This window comes from Dendronephthya gigantea, unplaced genomic scaffold (genome assembly GCF_004324835.1).
Source record: "Dendronephthya gigantea isolate DGI-Jeju-01 unplaced genomic scaffold, DenGig_1.0 000009F, whole genome shotgun sequence".
NCBI lineage: Eukaryota > Metazoa > Cnidaria > Anthozoa > Malacalcyonacea > Nephtheidae > Dendronephthya > Dendronephthya gigantea.
The window spans coordinates 3,330,223-3,344,754 of NW_021163019.1; the positions used below are offsets into that span (position 1 = coordinate 3,330,223).

General features: G+C 37.9%; 1 protein-coding gene across 2 annotated transcripts; it reads left to right on the plus strand.

The window, feature by feature from the left end:
• The first annotated feature begins 91 nt into the window (after positions 1 to 91).
• LOC114517405 lies at positions 92 to 14,522 on the plus strand. Of its 2 annotated transcripts, XM_028537103.1 has the most exons (30): positions 92 to 1,161; positions 1,244 to 1,330; positions 1,752 to 1,828; positions 2,049 to 2,126; positions 2,418 to 2,459; positions 2,606 to 3,220; positions 3,431 to 3,865; positions 4,031 to 4,278; positions 4,369 to 4,501; positions 4,600 to 4,761; positions 4,927 to 5,541; positions 5,761 to 5,895; positions 6,191 to 6,802; positions 6,996 to 7,136; positions 7,488 to 8,105; positions 8,381 to 8,493; positions 8,624 to 8,682; positions 8,902 to 9,056; positions 9,301 to 9,585; positions 9,707 to 9,991; positions 10,223 to 10,513; positions 10,671 to 10,967; positions 11,243 to 11,536; positions 11,711 to 12,174; positions 12,481 to 12,575; positions 12,666 to 12,828; positions 13,014 to 13,080; positions 13,253 to 13,527; positions 13,638 to 13,845; positions 14,076 to 14,522. In XM_028537103.1, exons 4-30 carry the CDS (start codon positions 2,057 to 2,059, stop codon positions 14,222 to 14,224), a joined length of 7,026 nt encoding a protein of 2,341 aa, XP_028392904.1. In that variant the 5' UTR covers positions 92 to 1,161; positions 1,244 to 1,330; positions 1,752 to 1,828; positions 2,049 to 2,056; the 3' UTR covers positions 14,225 to 14,522. The 2 variants fall into 2 exon arrangements, with proteins under 2 accessions (XP_028392904.1, XP_028392906.1); XM_028537105.1 differs by lacking the exons at positions 3,431 to 3,865; positions 4,031 to 4,278; positions 4,369 to 4,501; positions 4,600 to 4,761; positions 4,927 to 5,541.
• Positions 14,523 to 14,532: the final 10 nt, after the last annotated feature.

Below are 14,532 nucleotides of genomic sequence, written 5' to 3' on the forward strand. Positions count from 1 at the left end.
AGACACATTTAAACCTGTAAAGAAGTGTTTTACTGTGGCTTTGTCGAGGAGGCCTTTTCAGTATCTGTATAGCAATTGTTTAACTCAATAAATATTTGAAAAGGCTTTGGAATAATTTGACACGTTTTGCAGGTCTGATTCCTAAAAAAACGTGTCAAAAGTCAGCATAGCAGTATCATCCAACGCAAACTCGTCATTAACACAACTATGGTAACAGCTATACCTCAAAAATCGCTCAACCTTGCGAAGCTAGATCTTGAAGATTGCATAAAATATGTATGATCGTTAGACACTTGATTAGTTTGGCTGATATGGCAACAACGGCTAATGTTGTTATTAGGCGTGCTTTAGAAACTGTGTTCAATAATTATCCAAGTTAATATCAAGCCGTTGCATAAACCATGATGCAAAGATAAACAAGAATTATGAAGTTTATTATGCGAAATTCATTTGGGTAAAATATGTGGAAATAATTGCGTTGTAGCAAAAACCAAATTTTAGAAATTTCTAGGATGAACCATGGTTTGAACCCAGTTTTCATCAGTTCCGACAAAAACAAGGCAGTGAAAGCCGAAGCAAATTGTTCTTCGGTGTTTTTTTTGTTGTGTTTTCAGAGGCATTGCCAAGCGACGTCTGCAGAGACCTTCACGCATTTCATTTCCACCAGATGCAGAGACAACCGTTCTTTTCATCAAAATATGTACAGAAATGACACATCGTCATCGGAATTGTGAATAATTACACAATGTCAATTAAACATAGACCATATGCAGTTCAATTTGAAACAGGTTCCAGCGTTGGGGGTTCATTATTAAGCTAATGTTATTTAAGAAACCGTTGAGTTTAATTACGCAACTTGCCATATTAACAAAAATATATCTCCTATCGTGTCTACTCCATTTCAGCCGTTCTAATAAATATTTAATCAAAAGCAGAAGTTTTTATTAACTAATTGTCTTCTGTGCACTTCATGCTAAGCCTTGCGCCATAAACTTTTAGGAAAAAAGTTATTAGACCGATCGCTTTATTCAGGGAAAGAAAGATTCCAAAACCACAAGGTGATTCGTGTACAATTGTTGAGATCCTAACGACTATTGCTGCAGCGTGGTAACGCGTTAAAAGCTTCACACTTGTCACGACGATTTTTGCCAAAATACACCTGTAAGTTCCGACTATAATTTATTTTAATTTCTCGACGTGTGAGGTGTTTAGTTTTTAAGTAAACTTGAATTCTATTTGGTAGGAAGCTCATTGCCACTTTGCATATCATGCAGAGTTGATTGTACGAGTGTCCTTCGTTGAAGACAAAGTCAACCCGAAGAGACACAAGGTAACTATATGAGATGATTTGTAGATCGTAAGATTAGATATTTCAAAGAAACGTAATCCTGTCAACTTGACGCAGTTCCTATCACGCACGCGAGATGTTCCACGTTCAGTTAAGATATTTTTTCCAATGGGAGATAATTCACGAACCTCGACGCTTACAAAAAGATTATCACCTTTTCCTCGGCAACTCACTCTAGGCGGGTTTTTAGCAAAGAATATGTCGGAAAATTAAAGTTACCTCAATTCCTTTGTGTGTTTATACCCTGAACTGTCATCTTTGAAGACTCTTGTAGTTTCACATAGCAACAAGAGGTTTTTTTTAATTTCACATTTAAATCCTTGTATCCGTGTTTGTCATCTTGAGTTTTTTTAGCGTTCCCTATCAGACGGAACCGCGGTTTATCCATTTTCATTTTTCCTAGTATCTGGCATAATAGGAGTGGTAACTGCCTAAAATATACTGGAAAATCCTTCAACCCAAAGGCGTTCGTAAAACGAGGTTAGTTTGACACACTAAATGCTCTCCTGCATGACAAAGGCCGTTAGAGTCAAAACGCCAAGACGTTTTCTTGTATAATTTAGACTTGCATGTTGAATCTATTACATCCCAGGAAAGATATCTGAAGACGCTGCATACTGACGTGATTACTTTAAACATAAAATGATTTACGTCTTAAAGATTAGCGCCATTAAGTGTTTTTCCTATTTGTTTTAAATAGAGATAAAGATGAATTTGTTCATTTGGGTAGCAATTTTTACCTCAACATTTAAAGGTTTTTCAGCAGACTCTGGTGCAGGTATATTTTTATCGTTTAAATTAAGTATCTGTTGGACGACTAAACATACTACACTTAACAATAATTATATGTCTAGCATGTTTGAAGTGAATATCTTACCAAAGACCAACAACGTTGATATAACTGTACTATTAGGGCAAACTATGAACGAAATACAATTGATTGAAAAGCGGGAAATATTGCATTCGGCTGCAGATATACACTAGAGATCAGTAGAAGATCTGGAGATTTCATTGCGCGTTTTGATAACAATACTTTGAAATGTGAACGTGTTTCTTCCTAAACAAACAGCTCCACCAACGTCAAAACCTACAAAAGAACCAATAATACAAGGTAAGGTCTGTGTTGTTTGAAAACGCGAATTTGAAACGAACCTTTCCTATACTTCGACCGTAGCAACCTTCGGAAATTATCCAATATCCTCTAATTTAACAATTTAAACCTACACTATATCACTTTATCTTCCTATTTTGATTCAGATAAAAAGTTGCCATTGCCGTCAACGAAGAATTTATTATGGCATGGAGCTTGCTCTAATCGTCTTGATGCGCAAAGATACGCTGTTGGTGGTATTATGTTTCCAAAAAATGCAACTGCCAGTCTTGGTAATTTCAGGGGGACCTGTGTCTCAGACCCAGAGGCATGTTTGGATGGACTTTCATTCGAGTTATGGGTCTGGTTTGCTGAAAATGATAAACAAACTTTATCCAATACTAAAAGTATAATTCTACAATCTGGTTCGATGAAATCCCGTGGGATTGAGCTTTCAGTCATTAATAAAACCATTACGTTCACCGTTTACGCTAAAAGTTATATTTCAGAAAGTCAGGTTGAAGTGGAGAGTTTTAAGAATTGGATTCACCTCGTGGGCGTGTGGATTAAGAAAAGTCATTCGGTTCAACTATTTGCGGGTGGCGTAAAGTGCAGTTGTACGCAGATACGGCGGCGAGTTACCAACATTACGGATGATCTTGATGGAAACTTGACCTTAGGACCAATTGCAAAAGTTAGACCAGGTTTTGTCGTTCTTCACAACTTGTCTATTTGGATGCGAGCAATTCGTGATAGCGAAAGACAAACCCGTTTAAAACATCGTAAGTATTAGATGAAAAGGTTTTATTTAAAAGAGGATATTCAGCATGGTCATGCACCATTCAGCATGCTTCAGCCGTTATCCTCAATGGTAAGATCTGGGGGTGAATGATTTGCTACAGTGAAAAAACCAATGATAAATTATTCAATATTTTTTATACATTATTTTTTTACATTATTTATATATTAATTAAAGATTTTTTTATTGCTAGGTATGCCGACGCAAGAAAGACAGGAAGAACTTGATGAAATATGCAATAAACAATGCTCTGCTTATGGTAAATCTTTACCTTGGTTGGCACGATTTTCCTCGTCTTATCAGAACTACGAGATGCAATGCCTTGAAGTTGAACAGCTATCAAACGATACACAATGTCACTCTTTTACCACGTCATTGAAACCACTCAAGGAGCTCAAGGACGTGTTGTTCAGACGACCTCTGTATGGCAACAATGAAATTCAAATGTGGCTTGATCACATGTGCAATGATCCCTTGGTTAATAATATTCAAAATCTGCAACCGAGTTTAATCAACCACATTGCACGTTTTGATGACAATACTTTGAAATGTGAACGTGTTTCTTTCCAAAGAACGGCTTCGGAACAACCAAAAGCAGATGAAGATAAACTAAAAAGTTTAATACAAGGTAAGGTCTGTGCACTTTAAAAACGCGAAATTGAAACACGAAATTTGGCTCTGTAAAACTAACGATTGTTCTTGTGTGTCAACATTTTTAATCGTATCTTCGGTAATTTTAAACATGTCAAGATTACAATTTTTATTGAATATCATTCATTTTTTTCTTCATCAGCATCGTGTGCCCAGATTCCTCTTGGCCTTGGTTCAGGAGAAATCCCATATCTTTGGTTCACTACTCAGCATCTCTTCACTCTCTCCAAAAATGAAAGCCATTCTTGGTGCTCTGACAAGCCAGATAACTACATAGAAATCGACCTCATGTTTCTTCATCAAATTTGTGCCTTAAACATCTCGAGTCAAGTACGTCGATGGACGTTATGGTATTCAAACGACAAGGAAATCTGGTCAACATATTTTCAGGTAAAAAAAATGGGTTGTTAGGTCTGTTTAAGTGGCTCGTTCGACAAATGTTCGACCAGTTTCATTAAATTTATTTTAATTTTTGTTTAGTTATTAAAAGGCGGCGATAGAGAGGGACAGATTCTTCCTGTGTATATAATGGCGCGATATTTGAAGCTTAAGCCACACGATCAAACGACTTCTTATTGTGTCACGAATATTTCCGTTAACGGATCTTCTCAGGGTGAGTCATGAACTTTGAGTTTCAATGCTCAGTCCAAGTTTTAATGATGCTTGACATATAATTTTCAAATTTATTAATACATATCTTGTCATCTTCAGCCTACAGGGCTGCTTCCTGTCAGTACTATTGGGATGAGCTTTCAGCCACAGAAGATGGATTGTACATAATCTATCCGAACAAGGGAAGTAATCGAAGCCTTGTTCTTTGTCTTGGCTCAGAAAATCACGAAGTTGTTCAATCGATTCCAATCCATGATCACGGTAAGTTAGAATTCGGTACTCGCTGGGCGTGATGTCCTGGGTGTGACTGGTGTTTGACGTCAAGAGAATGGTTCCCAGCCTTTCCTATACTGGGACCATAGCAAACCTTCGGGAATTATCCAATATCTGCTATATCTCTTTCTTTTCTTTCCCTTTTTGATTCAGATATGAAGTTGCAATGGCCGTCAACGAAGAATTTATTTTGGCATGGAGCTTGCTCTGATTGTCTTGATGCACAAAGATACGCTATTGGTGGTATTATGTTTCCAAAAAATGCAACTGCCAGTCTTGGTAATTTCAGAGGGACCTGTGTCTCAGATCCAGAGGCATGTTTGGATGGACTTTCATTCGAGTTATGGGTTTGGTTTGCTGAAAATGATAAACAAAATTTATCCAACACTAAAAGTATAATTCTACAGTCTGGTTCGATGAAATCCCGCGGGATTGAACTTTCAGTCATTAATAAAACCATTACGTTCACTGTTTACGCTAAAAGTTATATTTCAGAAAGTCAGGTTGAAGTGGAGAGTTTTAAGAATTGGATTCACCTCGTGGGCGTGTGGATTAAGAAAAGTCATTCGGTTCAACTATTTGCGGGTGGCGCAAATCGCAGTTGTATGCAGATACGGCGGCGAGTTACCAACGTTACAGATGATCTTGATGGAAACTTGACCTTAGGACCAATTGCAAAATTTAGACCAGGTTTTGTCGTTGTTCACAATTTGTCTATTTGGATGCGAGCAATTCGTGATAGCGAAAGACAAACCCGTTTAAAACATCGTAAGTATTGGATGAAAATTAAGGTTTTATTTAAAAGAGGATATTCAGCATGGTCGTGCACTATTCAGCATGGTCATACACCATTCAGCATGGTCATACACCATTCAGCATGGTCATGCACCATTCAGCATGGTTACCATTCGGTAAAATGGATGGATCTCTATTCTATAGACTTTTGTCTATTAAGAATAAACACAATTTCGCTACAATCTCTTTTAGCTGGTCCTAAAATGCCTCTCTGGTCAGATTGGACTAATTGTCCATCGGATTGTAAACAGAAGCGCTACAGAAATTGTCCAGGATGTGAAGTAGAAATTGTCAAAACACGAATATGTCATGATACCTACATATGTGGTATGTCAACATTGGTACTTCACTGAGGCTCCCTTTTTAATAATCGCTTGTTTGAATACTGATCTTTGAATATTGAATATTGTTCATAAATACTTTCTATATGATAGAAGTCGTATTTTCTGAAGTTTTAAAACGAACAGTGGTTCAAAAGCACATAAACTAAAACACTGGATTAAGATTTAACCCAGGGTTAGCGCTAACCTAGCCTTGAACAACTGGCCCCCGGTGTATAACTTCTGAAATTAAGTTTTTATGTAAACAGTGATACGTTCTCCTGATTTTTATGCGTTTTAAGGTTTGAGAAGGAAGTGGCCACTGAACAACGTGTCAAATTTATCGTGTCCCAACTGTCGAAATCTTGTTGCCAGCTCAGCCTTGATCCTGCCAATAAATTCAACCATCATTCTTGGGAATTTCAAGGCAACATGTTTAGCTGAGCCTAGACGTTGTATAGATGGATTAACGTTTGAGATATACCTTTGGTTTGCCGAATATAAAAGTGATGTCCAAAGAGAACAACGAGGCACGATTCTAAAGTCTGGTTTTACTCTTGGTTTTCGTTTCACTGCCCGAAGCAAAATTGTTTACTTCCAATTATTTAATGAGGCTTGTGTTAGAGAATGTGATGTTAGAAGTAATGATTGGGTGCATATTGTCGGTATTTGGTTTAAAAGCTCGAACAGTTTGAATTTGTTCATGGATAAGGTGAACAATTACTGTAATAAGAAGTGCTTTGAAAATGCTGCTATTTTAAAACATGGCAGTAAAAGTGATGACAATGCAAGTGCTGGTGATTTGACCTTGGGACCAATTCAAACAGACAGTGATGGTTACGTCATCGCCCAGAACTTGTCAATTTGGATGAGAGCAATTAAAGAAACAGAGTTGGACGAGCTTTTTACACACAGTAAGTATTGCAAACAATGCGCTTTTTCTTGAAACTATTACTGAAAGAAACGTCCAGGCCTTAACCAAACACCATCATTGTAACTAACCCACTGTAATTGTCGTTTAGAGAGTCCCGTGGTACCCGCTCAGTGATCTAAAAGGCAGAAATTTCAATTTTTGATAATATTTGCCGTAAAATTTTGTCTTTACAGATATTCCTGCATTGCCTGAAAACTGGGAACAGTGGTCGAAATGTGTGCAACCTAATTGTACCACAAAACGACGCAGGAAATGTCAAAGCGACAATTGCACTGTCAATATCGTTGAAAGAAAGAACTGTGGTGTGTGTAAAGGTAACGCCACATTTTGTCAAGACTTGATTCCTGACAATGTCTTGCCATATTTTCACTAGAGTGACATGTCAGTTGAATACTCAAAACAATTTATTTCCGTACTTTTATCCCCCTATTTAAACTGACTAAATCTTTAGAAGGAACATTTTAAAACTTATGGAATCATCATCTTCTACTAAAGGATGCCATAAAAATAAAAAATTGTCATATAGCTATTAGTTTAAATTGACGAACTACCTTCCCCTTGGACATTTATAGAGTTCGAAGACTTTTTACATTAAGTCTATGTAATATAGTTCAGAAAAGCAACAGGAGTTTTAAGATTTATTCTGTAATTTTATGGTTTTACAGCTCCACCGTCAACCTGCAAAACACCGGATGGAAAAGAATGGAATTCCACCCAGCTTCGTCTAACCATCCAGAAGTATTGTAAGAATTTATCGTTCAGTGAAGACTGGCTTGTTATCTTGAAACGAAATGACACCACGTCGAACTTTACTCGCACCTGGAAAGATTACAGTAATGGTTTTGACAATTTGGATGGAAATCATTTTGTTGGAAATGAAAAACTTCATCAGCTAACGAGATATGCGAATTTTCAAATAATGGTGTATTTTCATGATCCGTCGAAAAGTGTATCAAAACTCGGCACAACAACATGCGATTCTTTCTATGTTTTTTCAAAAGATGAGAATTATTCTGCGGAGTTTAAACGATGCAAAGGACCAGCAGCGCATGCTTTAAGTTATTTAAACGGGGCGAGTTTCTCGACCCCCGATCGTGACAATGATTTAAATGGAACAGAGCACTGCGCTCAGAATGACAGAAGCGGGTTTTGGTATAAAGATTGTGGCAAAGTTAGCTTTACTATTTCAGGGGAAAATACCTTTGTTGTTTCGTATTTAACAGAAAATGGAAGTCGTGTTGAGATGCATGCTATCATTATGATGATCAAACCATATCATAAACGTAAGTAGATGTTTTTAAAGAGGAGGAAAGAGAAGTCGTGATGGTGTGAAAGAGGACGAGGGGGCATTCCTGGTTGTTTAAAAGAGGGGAGAGGGGGGTATCCTGGATTGTTTGAAAGACGGGGATAGGAGGTGGCAATCCAGGGTGCTTTATAAGTGGGAGAGGTGGCAATCTCGGGGGTTTAAAAGAGTGGGAAGGGAGTGGGTGGCATTCTAGGTGGTTTATTGGAGAGGAAGAGGGGGACATTAAATTAGACATATTTCTATTTTTTATAGGATACCATGAATTAAACCTGAAACTCAGATTTATAAATGAGAGTTGGAACAACGAGTTAGCAGATAATTCAACACACCGTTTCTTCCTCTTGGCGGGAAAAATTAAACAGAATGTAAGTCTCCAATCATACATAGCTCATAGTCGGGCATTAAATTTCCGGTAAAAGTCGTAAAATGATACTATTGTCTCCAGTTCGTCGCCCCCAAAATTCCGATGTCACCCAGATTTTTGTTTTGCTTTAGATTGGGGAAATTTACCGCAACGACAGTGCTTACACATCAGCAACTATTGTTAGTTTCAGGTTCGTTGTTCCTCGTTTTATTTCGTTGCTTTCCGTTGATTTTTTATAATATAACATAATTGATTATTTCTGGTTCTCCCAGACTCCCACGCGTGTTTCTATAACTGTATAGAAACACAGAATATGTTTTCTATTTATTAAATGTTAATACTAAAAGCCCAACTTAAATCAACTATTGAGTATTATAACGCACACGAGTAATCATTGATTCTTCCACAGGCAAGGCAGTGTTATTGCAACTATCATTCTCGACTATCTCACCATTAATGGAAGTCAGATTGCGTCACTTTTAATGGATCTTCGTAACGGATATCTAAATGCTCAGATGGCTGTGTCATATAAATACAGCGATTTGAAGATATCAGGCCAATCAGGTAAGGTACACAGAGGGTGTTTCCTGCAGTAAAAGGGGATAGAAGATTTTCAGTGATGACGTTTAGGAAGAACCGTTTAGAACTGACAGAAATAATTATTATCACGTTTAAATAAATCTGGTCAGTTAGATTTTCCAGCTCCTGTAGCACCAGTGAAACAATAAGTTACATCCATTTGGTTAGATCATGTTTACAGTTTTCATATGAATAAAAAATCTTTTAATTTGAAATCTTTCTATTTTAGACGACCGCCCGGAGATCAGTGATCTATACAACACAAGTTCAACAAGTTTTAACATTAGCTGGCGTAAACTCACTGAGATGACTGGAATACGTGGCTATAAAATATACTATACGACTATAGAAACAGCAGCACACTGGTCAGAGTCTGACGTAACCTCGAATCAATCTGAGACAACAATTACAAACCTCAAAATGTTCACAGTGTATTTTGTTTGTGTTTTGGCATATTCAAATAACATGACTACTCTCCCAAGTCAAATTCATAATGTCACCACTGATGAGTCTGGTAAGTTGATCTTATTGCATATTTGTGTTTAGTGTAGGTAGTATGTTCTAAAAGGCGTTGTCGTAGAACTACCAGAAAAGATATCTGTGTCTATGCCTTGTCATTTCTGTCTTCTAACTAGTTCCCGAAGTCGCACCAAACGATATTACAGTTTATTGGAACAAGACAGACTCCACAGTTCTTGTGACGTGGGCTCACATTCCTCGACCGCTGATCCGTGGATATTTGTCACATTACGTCATAACCTACTCAAATTCTACAAGCAATTTCACACAGACCAGTCCCACGAACTCAAGTGTTATAACTAGACTCGCTTTATTCACTCACTATCGGATAACAGTTGCTGCAGCGACCAGAATTGGCGTTGGTCCGTCGAGAAATATTTCATACAGAACCAGGGGAATTCGTATGTAACTTTTATATTTAACAACTCAGTTTTTCTTTAAACACCCTGAAGATTATGTAAGGACAATATGCCCACGTTACTAGTGACGATAGTTTGTTATCATCCGAAGACCTGTTTACGAGCATTTAATATTTTTGTCAGAAACAATTACACTGATTGGCAGGCAGGCAATGCTTTGTTTTGCAGAGTGATTTCATTTGAATGTCCTAAATGTTAACTTTTTTCGTCTAGCACTTCTAGCTCCGACGAATTTAACCGCCGCAGGAACAACAGGGGGTGGGATTACCGTATCATGGATCTCAATACCTGATGATGTTAGATATGATGAAGTCATTGGGTACAGGGTCTATTATTATGACCAGGCAGAGCTTAGAAACACCACTCTCTCTGTTCATCAGACTAACTTCACGATTAACGACGTTAAAGTCAATGTGAACTATGATTTTACCGTTTGTGGATTGTCTGCTGGTGAAAGGGAAGGACGTAGAGCATATACCAGCATTATAATATGGAACGTGACAGGTGAAACTAATTCAACTTTAGAGACAATCTAATTAAACTTTTCTATATTTCAAACGTGTTTTAGTACATGCAGACCTGCAGATATAATAAAAGATAAATCTCCCCAACAGATCACAAGACACCGCTCAATTATTTCGCAAATAATTACTTTATTTAGTTCCCAAAATGCCACCGAAAAACCTCACTTGTCCCGGCTCATCCCCTTACACCATCTCTGTTGGTTGGTATGAATACACCGCTGCCCAGACAGGAGGCTCACTGAAGAACTACATCCTCTGGTACCATGCCAAGGGAAACCCAAGTGAAGAGAAGAACATTACCCTTCGTCCCTATCCACCTTGGTATACTCTTGAAAACTTACGCAACTCTACAGAATATAAAATCACAGTTTTTGTCTATAACGAGAAAGGTTTCAGTCCATCGGCAAATATAACCTGTAAAACCAAAGAAGGACGTGAGTTTTAAAAGCAATATCTTTAACGTAAAAATCCCATGTTAGGATAGCGGGTTTTCATTAAAAGTATAGTCATATAAAGCGAATACGAACTACGGAGAGTTCAAAATTAGGATAATACCATCAAGAATTGACATCAGAACTTTATCAATTCTTACAAACATTGAACACGAGTTTGTCAACTGGTCAAACTGTATATGTTCAACTGTGATTAATTGAAGATATCTTGATCTTTACAATGCATTGCTAATTGATCTTTTTTTTAATTTTTCGAGGACCAACAACACGACTGCAGCTTCTTCATGTAAATTCCTCGGTCGGGGAAAATATCATCCCGTTAACATGGCAGCAATCCCAAGGGAAAGTACGCGGATATAAAGTACTCTATCAGAAAGTGTCTGAAGCTGGATCTAAAGTCAAAGACGCAAGTAATATGAAAGTGAAAAGGTTTTCGGCAGATAAAACCAGTGGTTATGTTGGTGGTCTTACTTCTTTTTCAAAGTATTGTTTTAAAATTCTGGTCTTTAACGAGTATTTTGATGGACCGTCCAGTAACTTCAAATGCGCAGGTATTCAAAAGTTATAATGTGTTGGTAATCCGTGAGTAGCACCTTTACAAGTTTAGGTTTCCTCCTGTAGTAACACTGGGTCAATAAGAGATGATCCTTACTAGAAGTGACAATACAATACTATATCTAACGTATGGATACATTTAGTAAAGTTTAGTTTTTCTTTGTTGACAGAAACGTGTCGTTGTCCTCGCATTATTTTCACGAACTGGTTCGTTGTGGATCCTTACGTAATATCGTCCAACTCTGGGATTTTCCCGACTTTGGTTAAAAGAATGATCTCTGGCGCCTGCGGATATTGCGAAACATATAACAATGGAACAACGATAGTTCACTTTCAGAAGGACGGAAATCGTAAACGGGCACAAAAGAGAACTTCGAAACAGGTTCAACTAGAGAAAATTTCCAACGAAACGCAAATTAGTTTTCCGGTTGTCGGCCCGAAAACTGGTTCAACCGGTAATGCCGGCTGTTTTATGCCCATTATCAAAAGCCCAAGTTCAGTTTTCATCACGCGGAAACCAGTCATGTCTACTGTTTCGCAACTTGTCATTGGAAAAGCTTTGGTTGGTACTTTGCCGTTGTTGGCATTCACTTTTGTTATGTTGCTGCTTGGTGCTATATTGATATGGGCTGTGGTAGGTAGCAATCATTTTTGTAATAGATTACCATTATTCTATAAATGCCCCGTTACACATGCAGTGGACGAGGGCGTGCCACCCCTAACACGGACTTGGACGAGGGGTAGCCACCCCTATGCACATTTACCTGCTCTTTTTGTCATCCAAATGTTTTCCTGGAAGCTTGTACCACCTCCTCTCCCCAAAAAAAGATTTGAGATGTTTCCTAAGCCCGTAATTTCGAAAAATGAAATATCTGCTCGAGCTTTACTCTCCTAGTTTGAAATGTGATAAATCGTGTTCAACAGCTGTTTTTCTTTTCAGGAGCATCCAAATAATTATGATACAATACCAAAGCCATTCTTTCAAGGTGTAAAACAGAGTCTCTGGTGGGCATATGTGTCTGTGACCACTGTTGGGTAAGTTTGCATTCTTATCAATATATATATCCATTTCTTAGGTAATAAACTTCTTGCTGTGACTCAAATTTTACGTTTTACTGTTTCCAGATATGGCGACAAAGTCCCAAAATCAATTCCTGGACGTATATTCGCAATGATTTGGATTTTGTATGGTATAGCACTCATTAGCTTGGTCACGACGGGTCTGACTACTGCCCTCACAGCAACCATCGTGGTTGTCACAAAGGACGTAAAACTTTATGGCTCTCAGGTAGGCTACTGTGAGAAAAAAGACTATGCATTAAATGATCTAATTACTGGCTAGTTTTCCTTGAAAATTATCCACACCTCGTTTGCGCCTATTGTTGATGTTGCTGCAAACCAGTGCCCACAGCGGTAAACCTTAAATCGTATAGTTCGTGTTTCAGGAATTAAACCTGATGTATTGTCTCCTAGGTTGCTGCAGTTGATAACAGTTTGGAATTTCAACTGGGGTTGTTGAAAGGAGCTCGCATGAATCAGAGTACGGTTGGGCGTTTTGATTCAATTCTTAATTCGGTCATCGGTCAAATTCGTATTCTGTTTGGAGAATAATCTATATTGATAGGAACATAACTCAATAGACAGGCTAAAAACATAGCTCTCTATCAATGCAATTGACATCACTGTTAAACCGCGTTCTTTTGCCTTTACAGAGAAAAATTTTTCAAACGTCATTTCAGTCCTTGAAGCTGTTGAAAATGGTGATGTGGACGGCGGTTTAGTAGACAGGCTTACGGCGGCACGTCTTGACAAACTCCATGAACCAAACAGTGTTCTCGTGATCAAAGATATAATTGAAAAACAGTCGACTTACGGTGTCTTCGTCAGTGGGAAAGCAACTAAACTGTGCCAGAAATTCCAACAATACTTGCGTAACAATGCCAACTTTGTCACCGAAAAAGTAAAAGAGTTTTCTGAACCTTTAAAGGTGAGTATTGAGTGATCGTATAGGTCAATTAACCTTTGAAAACATAAAACGTCGTCGTTATCAAGTGAAGAATTATTGAATGGCACTTAACGATCGATGTTTGTTTGTAGAAAGGTCAGGTCTCGTCATCAGGTAGTCAAGGTAATTGGACCGCCTCAGGGACGCCATCAGAGGAATTGATTATATCAGCATCTTCGCCTGTATTTCTACCTTTGTTGTTATGGCTCCTTGGAGTCCTTTTCTTTGTCATTATGGTGGCCTTAGCTTGGCATTTCCTCTACTTCAAACATGTCTTCGCTGCAGCCAAGAAAAACAAAGGTACCTCTTGATTCAATAATATAACTCTAGGAAGAACAGTTTAAAACTGATAGAACTATCAAGTATAAATAAGGTTAGTGTAGGTGAGGTTTCCTGCAGTAGTAACACTGGATCAATAAGAGATGATCCTTACAGGATCTCTAGGAAGAACAGTTTAGAACTGATAGAAGTATCCAGTATAAATAAAGTTGATTGTGTTCAATATTTTCTTGCTCATATTTCGTCCATAGTTATCCCGCTAAACCACCGAAAGGAAGATATCTCGTCTCTACAACAGTTTCTGACCGAATTCCGAGACGAGGCCCAACGGAAGGTTCGGGAGATAAAAGTTCGACATGTGAGGGAATTGAAAACTATCTACAAGTTGAAAACCGGTTAAAAAACTTCACTGATTTGCTTTATGTAAGATTCACTGAGCTAGCAAGTTGAACAAAAAGAGCTGAACGACTGCACTTTAATTTCTAATAATTGATAACTAAATATTCAGCATATGATAGAAAATGTGCACCATGAACTATGGTATTTATACATCCATTTTAGTTTCACAAATATGGACTTGTAAAATTTATTAAATGACAGCTTGAGAGTTGAGTCTAATGGACTGCCTCGCAGTTTTAGTGTGTCCGGCATAGCCGATAAAGCGTCGCGATACTTCGTTTTTAGGTGTGTATTTTATCTTTGGCACAA